The sequence below is a fragment of the Nuphar pumila genome, chromosome 3, assembly GCF_984573655.1.
Source record: "Nuphar pumila chromosome 3, dmNupPumi1.hap1.1, whole genome shotgun sequence".
Classification (NCBI taxonomy): domain Eukaryota; kingdom Viridiplantae; phylum Streptophyta; class Magnoliopsida; order Nymphaeales; family Nymphaeaceae; genus Nuphar; species Nuphar pumila.
The window spans coordinates 25,939,337-25,962,617 of NC_143251.1; the positions used below are offsets into that span (position 1 = coordinate 25,939,337).

At 37.4% G+C, this 23,281-nt stretch overlaps 2 protein-coding genes across 2 annotated transcripts; both read left to right on the forward strand.

The window, feature by feature from the left end:
* Positions 1-1,146: 1,146 nt before the first annotated feature.
* On the forward strand, positions 1,147-5,976 carry LOC149842356 (BolA-like family protein). The gene is made up of 2 exons (XM_090001402.1): positions 1,147-1,276; positions 5,167-5,976. Exon 2 carries the CDS (start codon positions 5,181-5,183, stop codon positions 5,487-5,489), a length of 309 nt encoding a protein of 102 aa, XP_089857528.1. The 5' UTR covers positions 1,147-1,276; positions 5,167-5,180; the 3' UTR covers positions 5,490-5,976.
* Positions 5,977-8,611: 2,635 nt separating this feature from the next.
* LOC149842357 (prefoldin subunit 5-like) lies at positions 8,612-13,907 on the forward strand. The gene is made up of 4 exons (XM_089999079.1): positions 8,612-8,863; positions 9,005-9,108; positions 10,154-10,231; positions 13,583-13,907. Exons 1-4 carry the CDS (start codon positions 8,692-8,694, stop codon positions 13,664-13,666), a joined length of 438 nt encoding a protein of 145 aa, XP_089855205.1. The 5' UTR covers positions 8,612-8,691; the 3' UTR covers positions 13,667-13,907.
* The last annotated feature ends 9,374 nt before the right edge of the window (positions 13,908-23,281 follow it).

Genomic DNA, 23,281 nt, shown 5'->3' on the forward strand with positions numbered 1-23,281 from the left:
TATCACTTAAATGGAGCCTAGCTTGAGCGTGATCCAATTACCCAAATACAAATGGCCCAAGTTCTAGATGGTTGCCTATAAGGCTCTCTAGCTGGCCCAGTGTTATGCCTGCTCCTATTCTTGATTCTACTAGATGAATCTGGATCCACAAATGAGCACACATAGGGATGTAAACTATTAGGATTCAGGTTGGGTGTAGCCAATACCAAATCCAACTTAGCAGGCATTGGCTAATCAGACTCGGATTTAGATGAAAAAAAAGGTAATACCGGATCTGCAAAAACATATGTAATTGAATTCGCATAATTGTCATTATAGGATATCCATCAGATTTGGTCATGAAATCATTAAACTAAATCCGGGTCTGAATATTAATCGAAGTTCAGTTTTCTTAACCAAATTCGACTAAATGGATTTGGAACCTGGTCAGGTGATGTATATATCCGACCAGGTAACATCCCTAAGTACGCCTGGCTCTGGTCCAACCTAATCTGACCCGTCCTAAAATTTTACATAAAAATTGGATCATAAATAAGGTGGATCGAGGTTCATCCTGGATCAGGAGAGGAAATATATAAACTAGGTCAGAAATCTTCTTCTTGGGAAAATATCTGCGGAAAAGAATATCGCGAATTTCTCTGTAAAAATATGGGTATACTATTAAAATACATATAACATGAACAAAAACATGAAATATTATTATAAACTCTACAAGCAATGCTTTCATCTCATTAATATGATAATATATAAATGGGATATTTATAAAATAGGCGATACTTCCAAAGTATTTCATTTTTTGGTACAATATTGAACCAACTTTGAAAATACTGTGATAAAATGACGATATTTTTAAAATATCAGTGATACTTTTGATAGAGGTGCAGGCCTTGGCAGGGTTTGGTCCTCAACATAATCTAGATTTGAGTTAGTTTTGTCTAAGTAAAAATATTTTGGATCCAGCAACAGTTTATTTCAATGTTGAATTCATGAAGGACCCAAGTAAGTCATATTTGAACATGGTAGATCCGAAATCCAGAGGAATCCTGTTCATTAAAATTTTAGTATTTTGTAATTTGGTTTTATCAGTACTAAAGACGAGGTTAGCTCATTTGGGTTGGAATCAGTCAGAAGTTCTCAAGGTCGCGTGTTCGATCGACGCTTACAGCATTCTTAATCTTTTCAAAACCCTTTATTTTTTATTCTCATCTCCTGTTTCTTCTTCTTCAACCCAAGTCTCGACTCCGAGCCCTTCGTTTCTGCACCATATCAAGTCTCTGTAAGTTCCTCCAGATTCTATCTGTATTTTCCTCTCCTTTTTTTTTCGTAAATTTGCTTGCTCCCGTCATCGATACGCATGCTTACTTCATCTTCTTCTTGTCTCATTTCTGACCATTTTGCACTCTTTTTGGAAAATCGATAACCAATCGGTTTCCCAAAAGGATGGATAAAAAATGAGGAGCTTCTTTCATGGTGGTTTTCCCCTTTTCGACCCATTTAGACAGTTCTATACTTTATAGCGATTGGAGTTTTGGAAATCGATAGCAGAAGGCAGAAATTTTAGCGATTTGTGTTCTTGGCGCTCTCTTTGAATGTATGGTCACTTGGGTTTCTTTTGTTTCCGCCGATTTGGTTGCTAATTTTGCTTTTTTGTCATCTAAGACTAAGATTCTGTGGATTGGACGTTTCTTGTGGTGTTCGTTTGATTGCCGTGGCTTCTATCGTCGGTTTCAGTAAAGCATTTGGTGTTCTATTTGTGGTTTCAGATTCAATTGTCACAAATCTTGTTCCTGGGGAATTCTCGGCCAGAAAAATCTTGCGAGAAATTAAGAGCCTGTTTGTTTCATGCAACTTTCATGGGAAATTGCTTAGTTGGGGCATCCCATTCCCCCTATTTCCTACTATGGTGAAGCAAACAGCGAAGCATCTGGTGGGAAAGTGTCATGGTGGCACAAGTGGGTTCCAACTTTTCCCACCACCACCAACATGGCATTTCATCTGCAATTTTTTTTTATCATTTTTTCTAATGAATGAACTTTATCATCCGCTACTGGTTCTTTAGTCCCCATTTGCCGAGCTGATCAACACCATGACTTAATTTCTTCCAGTTTCTGAAGTCAGGTGGCTCGGTGTGCTGTTGAATTTCGATAGCCATTAGAATGCTACCATGTTCATGTAATTTTTTTTATTTTAAAATGTATGTGTTAATCTGACGTTTGTTAACTAAAATTGTGAGATTCTCATGTTATTATTATAAAGAATTTGGTTAAATACTTTGTCTTCTTTGGGATTTAGTCCAATGTGGTGTGTGAACCTAAGTACAGACTGGTGCCATTCTATATGGGGATTACTTGTTTGCAGTTGGCTGTTAACTTCTACTGTCCATTGATGGAGTCTGAAGGCAGAAACAATGTGCTTAGTTTGTCTGTATCACCTTTAACCCAAGATTTTCCACTCGCTTATGCCTCTTGCTTCTTTGTAATGATGATTGGAAGAAAATAAAACAGGAAAACCCGATGGTGGTCACATAATTGTTGTTTATAGATAGTCACCAGGTTCACTGATCATGGGTTGTGAGTTGCCATGGCTCAAAGACCTGGGTAAGATGGTGTAGATTTATTTTTAACTGGAAGGGGTTTTGGGTGCACCTGGAGTGCCAGGTGCTGCCCAAAGTTGAGAACACAGTAACTGTGATGTATGGCTGTGTCATAAATATCAAAGGTATTACGGATGACTTGCGATTTTACTGTGATATATAAGTAAAATGCTATGTTCATGATCAATTCAAAATACTTTTTCCACTATATCACAATTTTGTCATGAACTTAATGGTTGTTTATTTTCTTTATATTTTTCACATTTTCTTTTTAATATTTTTTCTTAGTTGTTAATTGTACTGTAAAAAACCTGTAAATTTTAATAGAAAATAAATAAGGGAATTGTCTTATTTTGAGTTAAAAATGTGTTTATATCATTTATTGTAAGTTTGATGCATTTTATACGCTTAATTCTTTTATTCTAACAAAGAAGGGTAAAATGGTCATTTTAACCGTTACAGTAAATAAAATATTATTAAATCATTCATTTTAACGAGTCCTAAAACCATTTAGACATTTTTATAGGGGTTTCGAACTTAACAAGACACATTTTAATGATTTTTGGAATAATTTCTTAAGAAGGGTAATTTGGTAATAAAAGCTCTTACAAAAAAACATTTTAACGGGATGAATTATTGTTTTAGAACACAATTTTTGTCAAAAATTAGATTATTAATTGCCAAATAGTTTTAGCTAGATTTTTCTTCCATTTTTGGTTTTGAGTTTCTTTAATTTATTTTATTGTAGTAGTATCACATGCAGCAATGGTAGTGGTGTTTCTGGAAGTAATCTTATTCCTAGTTGCAGACCTTGTGGTACGGTGTGGCTAGCATTATACTCTAAGAGGTCATAGGCCTAGTACAAACAGTTTTGATTGCTACTGTCATATCTGTGAAATTGTGCCTCATCTTACCTCTAGAGTTTCATATGGTTTTTGGAAGTATGTTTATGTGAATGGTTTGCCGTCCAGTGTTTTGGCATGGTTCTTCCAAATAGTTTATTGAACTAAAAATTTAAGGAGCCTTGCCTTTTATGATAATCGTTCCTCATGAAGTGTTTTTCACTTTCTCGGTCATGGTCATCGGTCTGCTGTAATGATCTCAAGTGCATAATTTGCATAATAATTTTGGGAGGAATGAGGGTCATGTTTTGCTAGATTACATTCTGATTTTTTGTGCATGCTAATAGTTTCATATAATGAGAGTTTTGGATTATGAATTTATTTTTGTGATTACTTGGATTAAGTAATTGATTGCTTTGACTATCATGGTTCATTGAGCATGCAGCCTGAATTAGTTATTTCATGAGGAAAAGGAAGAAGACTGGTTAAGTCATATTGATGCTTGTATAAATATGTATGCAACAGTGAAGCAGTATACATTAGGTGTATATCAGTGTTGTTGTTTAGCCAAATCATGATCTTGATATGTGAATGCGAGCAGGTTTTATCTGTATGGTATTCACCATGGTAGTTTTTGTGTAATATTTTAATTGTAAATCGTGATTACATCTTGTAAATATGACTGCCAGATGAATTTGATGTAAATGTGTTTTGCTTCTCAAGTATGCTATCTTATGCTATTAATAATATGACGGTACTTCCACTGTCATCAATATCTTTGATAGCGATTAGAATTCAATCATGGGAGTAATGATCTACAGTTTGGCTTTGGCCAATCAATGCTCATGTGTGCTCAGGAACAGGAACGTAACATTTAGCTCAACAAACAACATAAGCATTTCTTTTATCTTTTTGATTGATGAGTTGTACACAAGTAGCTGCAGTGACTGTATCAGTGATGGTGGCATCAGTTATTCATAGTGGTCTTCCTAATGCCTTTGGAGTTTGGTTGTGGTATTGTAGGAGTTGTAGTCATTAGTTGTGGCAGTCTGCAGTTGTATTCATGGTAGAAATGGTTGTGATAGTGTAGGTCATAGCTAAACTATGCTGTTATTATGAATTTCCCTTCAAGGGTGTACCATGAACATTCCCATTTTTAGCTATGATTTGGATAACATCCACTTTTGGATGGTTTTCCGTAGAGAATGATGTTGTAAGAAGAAACATGTTTTTCCTGACAAATGATCTTCAAGGTATAAGTTTTTGTGTTGATATCCTGTTCCCTTGTGGTGTAAAACCGACTTGTAGTTACAATAATTTGATTGTTTCCATGGTCTCTCAGACAAGTTCCTATGTTAACGTTCGTTAGGAAAACTGTGACCATACTTTTGCTACTTTGTTTCAAATGCTCAACATTACAGTCCTAGTAAGCTTTCGAATGAGATTAATGTGGTCACTTGTGATATTCAATCTGTATCTAGATTGTCACTACTGAAATGAAATTATATTGATTTAGCTTCCCAAGAGAGTGTGTGCAACCTCCTGCACAAATTATTTTCATGGAAAATAAATGATCTATTTGAAAGCTCGGATCACACGAACCTCCAATCCTGAAGAGGAAAGATAAATCAAGAAGTTGGAAATCTGGATTCATATTTGAAGTGAAGTTATTGTGTTCAATCATAATTCTTTGCAGGATCTGTGATTTTGGGTGGATCTAAATTGTGGCAGGATCATTCTGGACAATGAGTTCGCGTGGAGCTAGTGCTCTGCTCTCAAGAGCCAGCAGAATCAAGCAGAAGCTACAATCTGCATTAGGAGCAACTGTTTTGGACATCGAGGATGTTTCATATCAGCATGCTGGCCACGCAGCTGTTAAGGGTGATGCTGCTGAGACGCACTTCAATGTCAAGATTGTTTCTCAAAAATTCGAAGGGCAGAGCCTTGTGAAGCGCCACAGAATGGTGTATGACCTGCTGGCTGAGGAGCTGCAATCTGGATTGCACGCTTTATCTATTGTGGCAAAAACACCTCAGGAGGTTGGAGGGCGTTAAATGCCAATTGCTTGTGTCCTTTTAACCTCTTTGATCTGAACAAAAAGGAAGAAGGAAACAAATTATTCTAATGAAAATAGATCATCATTGCATGCAGGGGGCTTATGCTGATCTGGTCTGCATGTACTACCATTGGGTTACTCAACAGTTTCGCCTTGTTTTCTTTGAATAAATCACTGATCTTGTTTTCAGTATTTTTTTTACTTTGCTTTCTTCCCTCAATGCTCACCTTTCTGGGATTCATTAAGAAGCCAAGATACAGCCACTCACCAAATGATATGGGCCCACTTTCACTAGGTTCGAGCTTTTCAAAAGGGCTCGGCCAAGGACTGCACTCACGACCCTTTTGTGCCTTGAGTAGGGGTCCTTTCGGACAGGATCTAGTGTAGTGGGGCTCAAGTGGCCCAAAGAACCGTGAAATTTCTACAAAAGGCATGGGTTTGTGTAATGACATCATGGAATGAGAATGATACTTCCCTTCTCTAACTCTCACTTCTCCTCTCTTTTATCTCTCGCTTCTCTTCTCTTCTTTTCTCCTTTCTCTGTTTCTTCCTCCTCCCTACTCTACTCCACGTTACTCTGGTGTGCATCAGACCCGTGTAGCACTCAACAGGTCAACATGCTGGTGATGTTCAGCTGATATCCTACCTGAATCGAGGCCACCCGAACACGTCCGTTCCTTCTGTGGCAATCTGTGTGGATACAGCATGAGGGTCTCTGACTCCATGGCGCCAACTTCTGTTGAGAGGTGTCAACGGTGTTCAGCTGAGACCTGAGCTTGCCTGGCCCTGCTGTGTGCTGATCGCTCACACTATCACTGGACAGATTGATCGTGCCGGCATCTGGTCAATTCCCGCTCCAGCTATCCTGGCTGATTTGGGAGAAATTCAGCACAGTCCCTATCACTAAAGCTTGGTGCAATGTGCATGCTGCATCTCATGATGCACTCCTTCAAGTTATGATAACTTAATTTGTGCTTTTGAGGGTTAAGCTTCGCTAAAACGAAAAACTAAATTGCCCACAAGGGCTCTGTGCACGTGGTTAAATAATTGGCATAAGGTGTTACAAGTTAAAGGATATCAAGAGCTTGATACTGAAGTGTGTCCCTTGTTGCAAGGCCGAAGCTTACGAGAAACTATCCCTGGTTGGTAAGGCAGAGCACTCCTTGAGTTTTAACATTGTGGACTCTCTCTCTCTCTCTCTCTCTCTTCATTTGTTCTGGTCATGCTCAGTGTTTGGGGAGTTATTCAATAAAACTTGGAGGTGTCCTGTGGTAGATGTTAAGGAGGAATCTTTTGCGCTGGACCTTATTTTGGGACCGGTAGTTATCAGGCGCGATAGAAGGTGACGAATCATCTGACGAGTATGGCTATTTACAGCTTGGTGGTTTGTATGGATGGCACGAAATAATGTTATGTTTCGTGACGTTCCTTTCAGAGTTATTAATCTGGTGCAGAGTGATGTATATGCAATTCTGTGCATATGCATCAAACATTTGCTTCTTCCAAAAGGGGTGCCACAAGATATTGAGTGGGATTCCTGAACTGTTTCTCACCGACTGCTACTGCTGTTTATGCTTTTTTTTTATATTGTTTCGTCATTTTTCCTGTTATGATGTTGCTGCTGTTACTTGTACGCTGATGTCTGCGGGGGGAGGGTTCAATGTTCTGTTGAATGAAAAAACGTTCGGCTCTCTCTCTCTCTCTCAATGTGAAACAATGAAGTAGACCTTGTTCATAAAATTTAGAGCTTTCTGGTTGACCAAAATACGAAAAAGTGAAGAGGAGAATCAAATGTGCCAGTGGCGGTTCCTATGATCTAAGGAGAAATTGCACTCTCTCTCTCAATGTGAAACTCTGATCATATGGTTTGATGTCATAAGAAAGCTTTATAGTTGGCAAAAACAGAAAAAGAAGTTTAAATAAATATATATACCGTTAGGAGGGTGTGAAAGGTTCCAATGTGTGTTTGCAAAAAATCAGCATGGTCCATTTGCTACGAGCCAGTTGTTTGATCATATTTTTATATGGAAAATGTGAATTTTGTCTTGAAAATATAAAATATAGCAAGCCATTGATTTTTGAAGCCCTTCAAGACCATGTTTATGTATCATAATTGCAATGATCCAATAGTTAATTTCTACTAAGCAATCAATGTAGATCGCATCTCTAAGGCTAGAGTAAAAAAACTAAAAAAAGAAGGAAAAACTAGTGTTGTTTGCACCCTCCAACGGTTAGGAGCAATCAATTACAATATATATATATATAAGAAAGCTGGTGAGTACAAAGCACCATCACTATGAACTAGGCATTTATAGTAGATTTTGCAAATCTAACTCCACATATGTGGATAAGGAAAAGAATGGCATGTCATAAGAAAAGCAAGCTATCGGAAAAGCTATACACAAAGAGAAACAGATCAATAAAAATGATTTATAATTATAAAAATTTATACTCACATAAAATACCTTGTTAAGAAGTATCGTTATCAATTACTTAAGCACTTTGCTAAAAAAAATTCAATAAAAAAACTCTAATTAAAGATAAAACAAAAAATATAAAGCTATTAAAACTCATGACATTGTTGCAAAGAATTAAAATTGTCCAAATGTGCTGTCGGTGATGGGGGAGGGAGGGATTTTTTTCTTAGACTATCCCCCAAAAAAAAGTGTCCAATAAACCTCTAAAGAATGACTAACTAACTGTTGGAATTTGTAAGGGCCAGTTTGAGTTGCCAAATTAGTCGTTAGGATTTGCTTTAATGGCTAGTTTGGATAGTCAAACTATAATTATTGAGAATTGCTCCAATAGCTGCTAGTTTGAATAGTCGAACTAGTCATTGTCTTCGTCTTTGTATTGTTTATCCTTTCATTATAAACACGAGAGAGGATGAATGTATATAGTGTGTGTGTGTAAGCATGAGTGTTGTACTGAGATTGACTTGTATATTTGTAAATATTTTTTATTAATATTCAGATCTGGATACAGATTCGGATCTACTGTTTGCATTCGGATTCGGATTCGGATCTAACAGGATCCAGACCGAATCCGACCCGTTTGCAGGCCCCTAGCTCGGGTCATCTGGTTCGGACTCGTATGAGTTCGATCTCGGCCCGAACAGTACCTGAATGTAAACGATTGCAGTTGCAGAGAGGAAGGAGGATCATCGGTCTAGTAGCGAAGGGAAGGAGGTGGAGAGGGCGATGGCCGTCCCCAGTCTGCAAACCCTAACTCTGGAGCAGCTCAAGATGGTGAAGGAGCAGTCCGACGTCGAGCTCTCCCTCCTCCAAGACTCTCTCACCAACATCAGGACCGCCGCCTCCCGCCTCGAGTCCGCCGCCAACGCCCTCCGAGACCTCTCCCTACACCCCCCTGGTCTGATTCCTCCTCCCCTTCTTCTTCAAAATTTCCCCCATTTTGTTCGTCTTCGTGGTCGTCGTCGGCTTCGGATCTCCGATTTTTCGATTCCACGGTGTTTTTAGCCCTAATTCTCCGGTTTCCCCTGTTGCTTCTCAGGGAAGAAGATGCTCGTTCCTCTCACGGCGTCGCTTTACGTTCCGGGAACGCTCGACGACGCGGACAGAGTCCTCGTCGATGTCGGCACCGGATACTTCATCGAGGTTTTTCTTTGTTCCCTTTTGGCCTTTTTTCCTTCTTCCTCTTCTCGATTCTTTTCGGTTTATCTGCTTTAGTGCGGATTCGTTTTTCAGATTTTATTTATTTATTTATTTCGCCTTTTCTTGTGTGTTTTTCTTATTAATTATTCTCGAAATCTGTTGTTTTCTTCATATTCCTGGGGGTTTTCCCTTGTTGATTACCTTCATTTCATGGCGACCAGTTGTTAGCTTTTTAGAGTTTTGGGGCCCATTGGTGAAGATTGTCTAGAGCTTTGAAGGTGACTCATTCTGGGTTTTGGGACTAGGAATCTACCAGGGGCATTTTGATTTATCACAGTCCTCTTCTGAAGAGTTAGTTACTCGCTTAGTTGCTTCAATATCCTTGCCTTTCCTACTTTCCAAAATATATAAGGGGACTGGCTAATCACTTCTCCAACATTGAAATGGAACAACCACTCAAAACTAGTCTATGTCTATCCAGATGAGAACTGGGCATGATGGTTTGAATAGTATATCAGTGAATGAACTTAAATCGGCTTCTAATGCTAAATCCAAACAAGTTTTGGGAAGTTATAAAAAAAAGAGGCTTAATCTCGACATTTGTTTAACTTGGGCATAAAGTCCACTTTGACCCGTTTTTATAGTTGACACACTTTTGTATTACCTCTTCTTACTGCCGTTTTGATGTAAAAATGTTAGGTGGGCTTTAAGATGGCTTGCTCTAACCAATACAAATTAAAAAAGTGTACCAGCTTCCCTCACCACAACAGAAATGATAACATATTTGTGTAGTCTATATGCAAGTGTCCTTGAATGGGGAAAGAATCTGACACAAAATGTGGAATGTTTAATTCTCTTATATTAGGGACCCAAAGTGGTAGGATTCAAATCTCGCATGGCAGATTTGACAAGCATTTAATGACACAGATAATGTATAATTTTTAATATTGTCATTGTTTTGTGTTGTTGTTATTGGTTTCTTCCCTTCCCTTCTTTACTCAGAAACTGTTATAGCACAACTGACAGCGTTTGTCCTTATTTTGGTTAGAAAACAATGGCTGAAGGGAAAGATTATTGTGATCGCAAGATCCATATGCTAAAGGTTAACTATGATGAACTAGTTGAGGTATGCTATTTTATGCATGAAATCTTTATTTTATTTCAAATTTTGCATCATTTTGAAAATTTGTTTCATTGTAGTATTTGTGTAGCTTTATATCCTATGAGTGTCCATGCAGTTGGGTGTTTTGCTATGCTTGCTATGCAAATTCCAATGTTTCTTGAGTGATCAGAAACTGTTACAAGACCTTCATTGTTTACTGCCTCATATTTAGGTTTACCATCACTAAAGTTATTTAAAATAAATGTAAACAGAAATTGTTCATTTATCACTACATCCTTAGTTGTCGAAAGCTCTAGTCGGAGCATAGACAAAAGACCTTTAAAAGGACTAGTTGGAGGCTAGGTGGGACCAAAAAAATAAAACATCAAGAAAACCAAAAATATTACAATAAATAGTTAAATTTAGTAACAAACATATAATTGTAACTGTGGATGAAGTGTGTAATTCAATGTAACATGTCTCAACATTCATGAAATTGCATAATGCTGAATATAAAACATATAAATAAATAATATATATATATATATATATACACACACACAGAGAGAGACTGGGGATTATCCTGCCCCCTATTTTGTTAGGTCACCATTAGAACCCTCCAAAAATCATAGTTTTAGATGTTTTATGTTTAATTTGAACCATTAGATGTATTTATCATTGTTTACTGAATAGAGAACATGTAATTGATTAAGCATCCTTATGCTAAGATGTGTATTTTAAACAACAACAACAACTACGCCTTCATCCCAAAACAATTGGGGTCAGCTATATGAACCAAAAAAGAAAATCATTCTAGGTCTTCCACATGAATCCTTCTCCTCCAATCATTTCTATCCAATGCCATGTCCTCGGTTGATATCGTACTAAAATTTCATGATAAAATGTTCACATTTTTAAATCACATCAATTTGAAACAAAGCCTATTTCTTAATAAATAAGTATTGATAAACACATCTAACGGTCCAAATTGAGCATAAAACACCTAAAACTTTGATATTTGAAGGGTCTTAATGGTGACCTAATGAAAAAGGAGACAAGATGATCCCAGTTCTCATATATATATAACTGAAAAAACAGATTTTATATATGTGTGTGTGCGCACTTGCGTGTGTCATGCATACATGTAAATAGCAAAAATAAAAAAGAAGGAAAAAAAGAAGAGAGTGGAGACTGGAGAGATGAGAGGAGGAAGAAGAAAAAAGGAAATAAAAATAAAAGGAAAGAAGAAAAAAAGAAAAAATGGGGGAAAAGGAAGAAAAAGAGAAGGCGGAGGGGTAAAAGGAGGAGGAAGAAGAAGAAAATAGGTAAAAAAGAAATGCAAAAGAAGAAGAAAAGGAGAGAATAAAAAAAAAGCTTTTTGGGGCAGGAGGAAGAAGAAAAAGAAAAAGGAAAGGAATGAGACAAAAAAAAAATAACCACAATGTCCCTGGCTAGGCAAAAAAACAGGGCTTTACCGCCTAGACCCAAAAGCCTAGGTGGTGTACGTGCTCTTAGGCGCTGCTTTTGACAACTAAGACTACATCCAAACTCCAAAGGCTCTAAAAGAGGTCACCTTGTTCATTTTATGTTAGGCAAGCATCGAGTATAAAAGCTTTTGATGTCGTTCTGTCATGACAGCCTAAAAAATGATTTATTTTGCCTTTAATGAGGAAATTTTCTCATCTATGAAAAAATTCTCAACGATATTAGGGTACGTTCAGTTAGATCATTCTGATTTACTTTCTCATTTGAATGAGAAAGTGAATCTGATTTGTATAAGCAGCTGAACATAAAATGTTAAGCTGTGAGAAAGTGAATCTCATTTGCCTTTGCAAATGAGAGTCACTTTCTAATTTGCGTGAGATTCAAAATTACATGAAACCCCATGTGATTCTGAATCTCAAGCAAATTAGAAAGTGGTTTTGAATCATGTTTTTTAAAAGGAGCAGCCGAACATACCCTTAGTATCAAAGTTTGGAATGGTCGTCCTTCCCACTCAACGAAAGAAAAAAATATATATATATAGAGAGAGAGAGAGACAGTACAAATGGTTCTAGTGTCAGTCTTGAGATTGTCCAAATGGGAAAAGTGATTTGCTAGGCTTCATTCCATTGTAGCAATGGTTAACCTTGGAAGCATAGTTTTAAAACTCGTTGACTCGTCACTCGGCTTGACTTTGAGTGACCTGTAACTCAGCCGGGTCATGTTAACTTTATATTTTATATAAAATATATAAATATATGTATATACTATGTATATTTTATAGTATTTTATCAATATATTATATATAATATGCATTATATAATATTTTTATAATATATTTAATGTATACTTTTATTAATATATGTGTATATATTTTATTAATAAATATATTTAATGTATATAATATATACCCTCCCTGACCCCCCCCCCCCACACACACACACACACAGCCAAGTTTTTTTAAAGTGCTGCCTCGCCGCATCCACATCCGTATCCGCACCGGCACCTATGTGACATAGCTTGGAAGTAGTGAGCATTGATGTTCTTATTTGCATTGCAAAAGTGCTGACATGGACAAAGCTACCAATTCAGCATTAGGGATGCAAACGGACCGGATTTCGGATCCTAAAATACATTGGGTAGTCAAATCGGTTCGGATCCGGGACAGCCAAATTTTGCAAATTTGGCTTACTGGATCTGACCCATTTGCAACCCTATTCAGCATGACAAAAATCATTATTCGTGTAGTAAATTAAACAAAACAAAACAGTAGTGACGCCAAAGTGACCCATGAAAGCAAGGTAGGATTAACATATTGTGATTTCATGTCACTGACTGCAATCATTCATGACATGAACATATTTTGAAGGACGCCATTGCTATCTTTGCATGTTTCTTACTAGGATTTCTGAAAACTAAGAAAACGCAAATGTCTTTCTGTTACCAGATCAAGTAGCAATTATGATGCTAGAGTTTCTGATGTCGTACTGAATACTTTTCTTTCCTCTTGTTGGCGATCATGACACATAGGCCTGGTGTTGTAGCATGAAGTTGCCAAACAAATAGGCTCTATCACAACCTAAGTTTGTGTTGTCTTATCATGCTTGTTACTTTCTGTTAGACAGAGTGTTGGGCTCATAATTTATTCTTTTCTGGATTTCTTTTCTTTGTTTTTTGTTCTTGTTGTTTCTACTAATAAGAATTGAACGCAAGATTCATCGATTGTCCCAAGTGGTGGGATTCAACAGTCTAGTTAGATCACTTTAACTGGAAAATATATGCAAATTGGGTTTTTGATATTCCTAGAGAAAGATTTCCTTGTCTAGATGTCATTGTTGCAGCCTTGAATTTGTTGTTTGCCTTTCGATGATTTCCCCTTATTCTTCACTGCAGGTTGCTTCAAAAAAGAAGACTATAGCTGATGAAGCAGGAGCTATTTTACAGGCAAAGTTAAAACAGACTGTTTCATCTTCATGACAATGGGTTTCCAGCATGTTTATGTTCCTTCTTTTTCCTTGTCACTTGCTTGTCTTCTCTACTGCTAAAGTTGGGGATCCATTGACCAGACTTTTGAGTTGAATTTTTTCCTTTTCTTTTTGAAGAGAGCAAAAAGTAAGAATTGTTGCTTACCCTTGACCTATAAGATTAGATGGTGCTGTGTGTTGGTTTTGTAACATCAAGATTTAAAATTCTTGAAGTAAATCTCATGTTTACTAAATTTTTATGCTATTTGAAACAGTTTTTTGCTTGTTTATTTGAGATTTCTTTTGTTATCCCAGTTTAACCTGGGAACTTCTGTAGCCGATGACCAGAGCAGGGAGCGCTTTACCATTTTCAAGAGAGAGAGAGAGAGAGAGTTCCCTGAATACCTTTGACATTGTCTGGGTGGCAAACTGATTTTTTGCCTGGACTTCGTATTAGTGGAAAGATGCATAACTTGATGACGTCTCCACTAACTAACTAGCTTTTGTCCGTTGCTTCCAGTATAAACTTCACCATTTTTTTTGGTTTTCTCCTTAGACCGTCATTAGTGGAAAATATGCATAGTTTCTTGATGCCATTTAATGATATCTTGAATCCCAATGTTTTTGAAAACTCGTAAATAACAGTTGGAGCTTTATTTGAATTGAATTTTCTTTAACTCTCAGAAGCGCATGATTGGTCTCCTTTTTATATATAGTTGTTTTGCTGTTGCTCCTGCGTAAAATGAAAAGCATGAATTGGTCCCAGGTTCCTGGCGTAGAGCATAGGGATAAGGTGTTGAGGCGCTCACAACAAGCCTGTGTCATGCTTGACTGAGTTCGGTGCAAGCTGGTTTGTTGATGTCAGCTGCTGCTCGCTTGAAGCCTAAGTCGCCTTTTATTCTTTCCCTACTTCATTGAACATATGATTCAGTCTGCTATCTTATGTCCAAAGGTGGCTTGAAGGTTTACAAGCATGTCCTGGATGGAAAGTTGATCAGGTCATGGGTACCCCTCACAGTAATGCCATCAAGGGGTCCTCTGTGTAGGGCTGGTAAACGAACTGAGCAGCTTGTCATTTGTTACAAGTAGGCTAAATGTGGATTACTCAGGGTGCACTTGTTACACCCCTGATGGGTGAAACGTGCTTTTGACATGAACGACTTTCCCATGGGGAGGGCTGCGATGCAGATTTCATACGAAAATCTGTTTCTTTGTACAAATACCAGCAGTCCTCACCTGCTTTTTCCTTTGGGGTGTTCATTTCAGCTCTGGTGGGTCGTACGAAATTGGGTCTCTCTCTCTCTCTCTCTCTCTCTCTCTCTCTCTCTCTCTCTCTCTCTCTCTCTCTGAAACAAATGCCTCCTTGAAGTCTTAAGGTATGTTTGATGCAATGTTCCCGCACTATTTTGCATGGAAATTGTGCAGGGGATAGTGTTTTCAACAAACATTGGATGCGGCCGACGTGCGAAACCGTTTGCCCCATCCTTATTTCTATGTAATTTTTGTTTCATCCAAGGCGGAGGCCGGCGGGCTCGAGCCGGCGCCGTGGTGAGGCCAGCGGCAAGGGTCTCAGGCAGCCAGGTTCTCCTTCTTGTCTCTCTCCCCTTATTTGTTTTTCATTTTTTTTCTTCTTGGTCTCTCTTCCTTCTTTTTACATTTTCCTTCCTTTCTCTTCCTTTTTTTTCATTTTCCTTTTTCTTCTCTCTTCATAGATTAGGTTTTTTTTTCTTTTTCCTCTTCGTCTCTCCCCCTTCTTCTTCGTTCCTTTTTTTTAGGGCATTATTTGTTCTTCTTCTTCTCTTTTCATTGTTGATTTTCATGTTTTTTTTTTATAGATTAGGGATTTGAATCAAATTTCTTAAATTAGGGTTTTTTGTAGTTAATTTGATTAGGATTTTTTTATAGGGCTTTGAATCAAAATTTTTAAATGAGAGATTTTTATAATTAATTTGATTAGAGTTTTTTCATTGATTGAGCTTTGAATCAAAATTTTTAAATGAGAGATTTTTATAATTAATTTGATTAGAGTTTTTTCATTGATTGAGCTTTGAATCGAATTTCTTAAATTAAGTTTTTTTGTAGTTAATTTGATTTATTTTCTTTAATTAGAGCATTGAATCAAATTTTTTACATGAGAGTTTTTTATAGTTAATTTGATTAGGGTTTTCTTTGATTTGATTAGAGTTTTTTTTTCATTGATTAGGGCTTTGAATTGAATTTCTTAAATTATGACCTTTTGTAGTTAATTTGATTAGGGTTTTTTATTTGATTAGAGTTTTTTTCATTGATTAGGGTTTTGAATTGAATTTTTTAAATTAGGGATTTTTGTAGTTAATTTGATTAGTTTTTTTCTTTAATTAGGGCTTTGAATCAAATTTTTTAAATGAGGGATTTTTATAGTTAATTTGATTAGGGTTTTTTTATTAGAGTTTTTTTTTTGTTTTTTTATTCATTGATTATGGCTTTGAATCAAATTTCTTAAATTATGATTTATTTTCATGCATTTTAAGGTTTTATGATTTAATAGAGTTTGATAATTTGATTTTTATAGTTAATTAGATTTTAGGGTTTAATATCTTTATGATAAACTTTTATAATTAGATATAATATGACATTGATTAAATCATTTATAGATTAAAAAAATATCAAATCTTATTTTTTATCAAATTACTTAAATTTTAAACAATTTTTAATGTTTATATTCAATCCGAGATTTTAGATTTTAAATGTTCTTTTTATGTTATGGTATTTGGAACCAATTCGAAATCCATATTCAAGGCAAAAATCCATGATTTTAGACATACTTTTGTAATTAGATCGTATCCAATACTAATTATAAGGTTGTGATATTGAAAAAATTGTTGCATGTTTATTTTACATACATTTTGTTTATGTTATGGTATTTGGATCTAATTCGAGATTCATATTCTGAGAAAAAATTCATGATTTTAGGTATACATTCATAATTGGATCCATATCCGGGGCAAAAATCTGTAATAAACATGTTAAAAAATGGTGGGTGAATTAGGTCATACGATACAAAACAAAGTAATCCCACCCATTATCCGTGTTTGTCCAAGTTGTGTGTACATCAGCATCAAACTATGAACATTTGTAACACAACATCCAAATAAACATTGAACTTGGTACAATTGTTACGGAACAAACAGGATCAATGTTTTGTCAATTTTTTTGTTCATTTTATCCAATCCTATATAAGCCCTTAGAGTCGAATGCAATGAGAATTATCCTCAAGCTTGCCTATTAAGAAAAAAGGGAAAGTTTTTTAAAAAACGTACCTGAAGTTTAAAGTTTGGGCATTAATAAAAAATGTACTTAAGTTTTTTCTCGATAGAGAAAGCTGGGGTTAGGCAGACCCCTGCCAGTTATACAACAATACCATTTGGGGTTTGACCTTGCAATGTCCCAACACAAGGTGAACTAACTGCTCATGCCAGATAAGCGGGTAAAAAAACTCACTTAAGTTTTGGACAATTTTAAAAAGGAACTTAAAATTTTTCCCAGTTAATAAAAACCAAACTTTCATCCATTTAACTTAGTTTTATCACTAATTCAATATGAGTTAAGAGAGTTAATTTGTTAGTTAACCCTTCAAAGACTTCTTTTCTCTTTTTAAGGTGTATTTTTGAAAAATATGATGTTGAGAGTAAAATAGTAATTTCACATCACATTTAACAGCAAACTCAACGATAGGGCCCTTTTAATCAACCATGATATTTTTTAACTGCACTTTTTTAAATGTCTAAAAGTTAGGTTTTTTTTATTAATGCCAAAACTTTAGGTACCTTTTTCAAAAAAAATCCAAAACAGTAGGCTGATTCAACTTGGAAATTCTTACAAGGGATGAATATCATGCGTACTAGTGGTAATGAACTGAAGCTTTTCTGTTTCCTTCTCTTTTCCACTCGTATCGGCCTGAATCATATCTTATCGCCAGAAAATTGAAACGACACTGATCTGAATAGGCTATTTTTTGATAAATGGAAAATAGCTTAAAATTATTATTTAAAATTATTTTAATGGTTTTAACAAGTGTCTGTTCTGATTGACCCATAAAATTTTTTTTTTTGGCAGATTCAGAACGATTCACTTGATAATCCGAATCGGCCAAATTCACCTGAATCGTTGGCCAAACGATAAGATACTGACTACATTGCTCTTTTCTCAACAAATTTGTAATGGTGGCTACTCATGGATTCAATTGTCTACAAGACAATTAGCATGGGATAGCTACTACCTATAATACAACAAGTAGATGCAAAAATATTGGAGTTGATTGGGATATCCCCAAAATTAGAATCTGTTCAAAGATAAGCTAAGGCTCTATTTGGGAGCCTTTAATAGGAGGCGTGTGTTGCGGTTTCCCTCGGTGCTCCTATGCTCTTTGCTGATTGGGAGCAGTGGTATTGCCAAAATGCTGCAATGGGAATGGGGTTGACAACTCCATCTTCAACACCATATTTTGGCAACACATGGAGATGGTGTTCCCACCTCAATGCAAGGCTCTCAAATAGAGCCTAAATCATCCGAGTATGGTGCATCAAAATGTCACAAGGATGGTTTAAGCAGGACATCCAACCGAGTGAAATTATGAACTGAGGTCCGGATCAACCCTCTCCTAGCATGGATCCAAACCCAGTAGGGTAAAGTTGCATTCAATCTTCTTGATCTAATAAAAGGCTGGCAGATTCGGTTACAGCACCTGAATCACAACTGTCTACGGCATCTGACCCGGATGCCCTCCCTAACTTTCAAATCCTAGTTGGGGTCAGAAGACTAGAAGCCTGTCCTAAGCTGGAGACAGGAATCCGTGATCTCTTTATTCAGTCTTACAAGATAAACTCTGAAACCCTTGAATCCCAGATTGAGATTTAAGAACAAAACCAAGCTCTCCAGATATCAAAGGGTGTTTATAGAGATTAAAAAAGAAAGAATAGAGATAGAGGAGAGTAGGTAGGGTTTAGGGTTCTGGATTGTCTCATCTGCCATAAGCAACCGGCCAGAGGTGGAGGTGGGGTTCTATGGCCGGAGCTAAGCGACGAGTAACGGTGAGTTTTGTTATTGGGTGCTGCATTCATCTCTGAGGTACGGCACAATCAATATCCCCCGAGCCAAACTCCAGCCCCAGACCATAAACCTTAACCCCTGACCCTTCTTCTCACTGTTCGTAGGCAAAGATACCAAAATGAGACCGAAACCCTAACCCCTCAGGCCTTCTCCATCCAAATGGGGGACCCCCAACCAGTTACCCAAACACGGTAATCCTAAGCAGTACAAATAGAGCGAAAGGTGAGCACCCCATCTTAGCATCTGGACCGTTGAACCGTGTGGGAGCCAGACAGCAGAAGACCGTCAGCGGGTAGGATTTGGTCTGACCCAAACGCAAAAAGATCGAGGACCATTTGATTGGTCTCCAACTAAAGTGGGGTCTCACTGGTAGGGATGTCAATGGATCGGACTCTATCTAACACCTGACCTGATCCTACTCCATTTACTTGGAATTGGTAAGCCAAAACTATATTCAATTATGATCAGATGCAAATATGGTTTTGATTTTTTGTCTATATTTGTTAGGCCCTTCTCAAAGTCCACTTAGATTGGTACGAAGTCTTGATAAGAAAGAAGACTTGGGCTAGCAATAGATAAGTACTCTAGTTTGAGCTCAACAGAAGCGAGATGATCAAACTTGAGGTTCTTGGCCCTTTGATACTGGTTGGGACATATCTGGGGTGCAGACCCCACTTTACACAATGAAACAGTGGTCTAATAGTAACTATGACAAAGGTTTTGAGATGTTCTGGAAAAAGACCTACAGAAATAGATGGATTCTAAAAGCTAAAAATAATCCTGAAGGCTAATCGAGAGAAGGTTTCAGTTCAAATCTGATATGGATTGGACCAAAGAATTTCTAGTCACCTAAGAACGTCTGTCAAGGTTAGGATAAGTTATTATAGGTCACGAAACAGTAAAATAAATCATTAAAAGGCTAAAAGGGTCAAACAGTAAAAACAGGGTTTTTTGGGTTAATCAAGTAGATGTGGTTTTAGTTTTAAGGCTATAAAAAAACAAAGTAATGAAACCTAAGATTTGGTTACAAGTCTAAAAAACTAATATCAAATGATTAGAAGGTTGAGTACCTGAGTTAGGCTTCGTAGAGAGTGGTACAACAGAACCACAACTGCATAGACTTTTAAATTGTCTTTTCAGACAGCGTAACCTTCTTGGATCTCTGAAAGAAAATACGTGAAGGCCTTGGGCCCTTTGCATAGGCTAGATTCACCACCACACATGTGGTGCTAAGTGAAACCACAGGAAGAGAAGAGAAAAAGATGTTAAAGAGGTAAGGACGTCCAAGACAAAGGAGAGAGAAAAGAGGGCGTTAGAGGGTAGGGACTCTATAAAGACAAAAGGAGAAATGGAGGATCATAGTTAGGTCTTCTGAGAAAACTCAATGCATTAATCAATCATTGGCATGGCTCCTTAAGACCTTCTGATATAGATGGAGCTTAGATTGAGTCTTACTTGCATAAAGAGACCAACTATACTATGACTCATTCTTAGCAAAGGATTCCTTAAAAGAACAAACCAACTAAAAGACTATTTCATAATGAATTAACTAACTTAATTAACTCTAATTAATCTTCTAAAACTAAGGGACATCTCATAGGACTCTCCAGCATCACACGCCCCTAAGTGAATACCACTTCTTATTCGGCTTGGCTTCTAGGCTTCACACATGTATTGTTTCTTCTGCTCCTGACTGAGGCTCTAGATCTTTGACTTGTCAACTATCAAAGAAGCTATGTCAACTGTCACATCACTCTCCTGGGTCTTACCCAGGCCTAGAAAATCATCAATGCCTATAGGGAAAGACATGTGGATCCTAGAACTCATATTTGCATCATCTTTTGAAATTCAGGACACCACACTCAACACCACCTTGCCCCCAAAGTGAAAACCATGACTCTTTGATTTTCTACTCCACCAAGGTCAAACACGAGGCTTTGATCGACTGCACAATATATCTCATAAGAATTATTGACACCACTTGTAAAAAGTTTGACTTATTTGCTAGCTTGCGATCTCCAGGGGCAGAGTTCCAAGATGATAGTAGAAACTCCCTCAAGCAAGTGGCACACTTGATGTTGATTTCTTCCTGGATCAAATACCAGATGGACTCTGAACTTCACATCGAACATGGGAACCTGATATAGATCTTGCATAAGGCTCTCTACTTGGGGCTTCACTATCGCATTTGAGGAGACTTCAATACCTTTACATTTTGTCTCATCCATTACCATAGGATCAAATTTAGGGTGCTCTTCGTAATGGTTCATGGTAACATTTTTTGAACAAAACTATGGATGCTCCTCATAGCGAAGAGCGCTCCCACCCTATAACTTATGCTCCTCACCATGGATCTCCACCTCGGTGCCCTCAATAGTAGTCAGTTCTTTGTTTAATAACATCAATTCACTACCCAATTTTTTAACGGGTGAATTGATGGGCGGGTTCACTATTGCACATAGGGGTGTAGCCCTGCTGCACATTAGGGTGTTCTCAATAGGCTGGGGCATCTAGTCTGATTGGACATGCTCTTGATCCATGGTGCATTGTTGTGGCATCGGTAATGGCCCTACTATGGAAGGAATCACCGCTAGTGGCAAGTCTGTCGATGGAGTATTCAATTGTACTATTATGCAAGGATTAGGGCTTTTAAAGGCCACTATCGTAGATGTTGAATCTATTTATGATTTGGTCTTCAAAATCAACCTATGTGGGCTTCTTGTATATGAGGTCAAGTCACTCATACCATCGAATGATGCTATATTCTTGATGGGCAGTCACTTCGGCAACACGTGCCTCTTGGGGTACGTGTTGACTGGTAATGAAGTGATTGAGTTTAAGGATCAACTCACACACGCTCTCACCAGCAAAAGTAAGGACTTCAAGGTAAGGCTTCTTACTCATGCCTCGAGCGAACTTATGTGGTGGCCCCATGGGAATCTGTTCGATCGGGTGTACTATTGAAGTCGGTACCCTGGTTGGTGTTATGCCTTCACTTGTGAGAGCATCCAGCCGATCTTTTAGGGCTTCTACAACCCTCTCAATGTGCACCAAGCAATTTGTTTTGTCGGCGTTCTCTTGCCTTTGCCGATACATGGGCCCGCTTGGTAATTGCCTAGGCATTTTTGGCATGCTGATGAATCTCTTTGAATTTGTCCTCACAGAGTAGTTGAGATTCTTCCATGGTATATTGTTCACTCTGATACTACTTGTTAGGCCCTACTCAAGGTCTGGTTGGATTGATACAGAGTCTGGACCAAAAGGGAGTCTCAGGCTAGCAACAGATAGATACCTTAGTTTGAGCTCGATAAAAGCAAGAGGATCAAACATGAGGTTCTTAGCTCTCTAAGGCTGAGCTAGACATGTCTGGTTTGCAGACCTGGACACGATGGGGTTGTGGTCTATAGTTAACCATGATGAAGGTTTTGAGAGGTTCTGGGAAAAGCCCTACAAAATAGGAAAATCAAGTAGGTTAAAAATGGCCTCAAAGGTCAATCAGTTGATGGTTTCATTTTAGATAGGATATGAACTGAACCAAGGACTTGATGGTCTCCTAAGAACATATGTCAGGGTTAGGATAAGCTATTATACGTCATAAAACAATAAAATAGGTTATTGGAAGGCTAGAAAGGTCAACCAGTGAAAATAGAGATTTTCAAATTAATCAAGTAGATGCAGATTTGGTTCTAGGGATATGAAAACCAAACTAATGCAACTTAGGATTAATTATAGGTATAGAAAACTAATATTAGAGGGTTAGATGTCTGAGTACCTGAGTTAGCCTTTGAAGAGGGCGATACAATAAAACTACGACTATAAAGGCTTTCAAATCGCTTTTCTAGGCAGTGTAGACTTCTTAGATATATGAAATGAAACACATGAAGGCCTTTGACCCTTTGCATAGGTTGGATCCACCACCATACACATGGTGCAAGGCAAAATCAAAGAGAAAGAAGAGAAGAAGACGTCAGTGAAGTAAGGACGTCTAAGAGGGAGGAAAGATAAAAGAGGGCATCAGAGGATAGAGACACTAGAGAGACAGAAGAAGAAAGAGAGGAGACGGCTAGGCCTTCTAAGAAAACTCAATATATTATTCAATCATTCATATGGCTCCAAAAAACTCCTTATATAGATGAAGCTTGGGTTGAGTCATACTTGCTTAAAAAACCCAACTAGACTAGGACCCCTTAAGAAAAGACTTCTCAAAAAAACAAACCAACTAAAAGACTATTCCATAATTAATTAACTTAATTAACTCTAAATAATTTGTTAGAACTAAAAGACATCCCATAGGACTATCCAGCATCACAAGCCTTCTTCCTATGTGAACCCCACTCCTTAATTGGCTTAGCCAATGGGATTGATACATGTCATATTTCTTTTGCTCCTAACTGAGACTCTAGATTTTTGACTTATCAACTATTAGAGAAGTCATGTTAGTTGTCATATCACTCTCCTAGGTCTCACCTAGTCCTGGATAGCCCTTAATGTCTACAGGGAGATGCGTGTGGATCTTGGAGCTCGGATTTACACAGTCTTC

Coding starts and splice junctions, on each gene's coding strand:
- LOC149842357 (XM_089999079.1), top strand. CDS start 8,692: ATGGCCGTCCCCAGTCTGCAAACCCTAACTCTGGAGCAGCTCAAGATG. Junction 9,109..10,153: donor GCACCGGATACTTCATCGAG/GTTTTTCTTTGT, acceptor TATTTTGGTTAG/AAAACAATGGCTGAAGGGAA. Junction 10,232..13,582: donor ACTATGATGAACTAGTTGAG/GTATGCTATTTT, acceptor TCTTCACTGCAG/GTTGCTTCAAAAAAGAAGAC.
- LOC149842356 (XM_090001402.1), top strand. CDS start 5,181: ATGAGTTCGCGTGGAGCTAGTGCTCTGCTCTCAAGAGCCAGCAGAATC.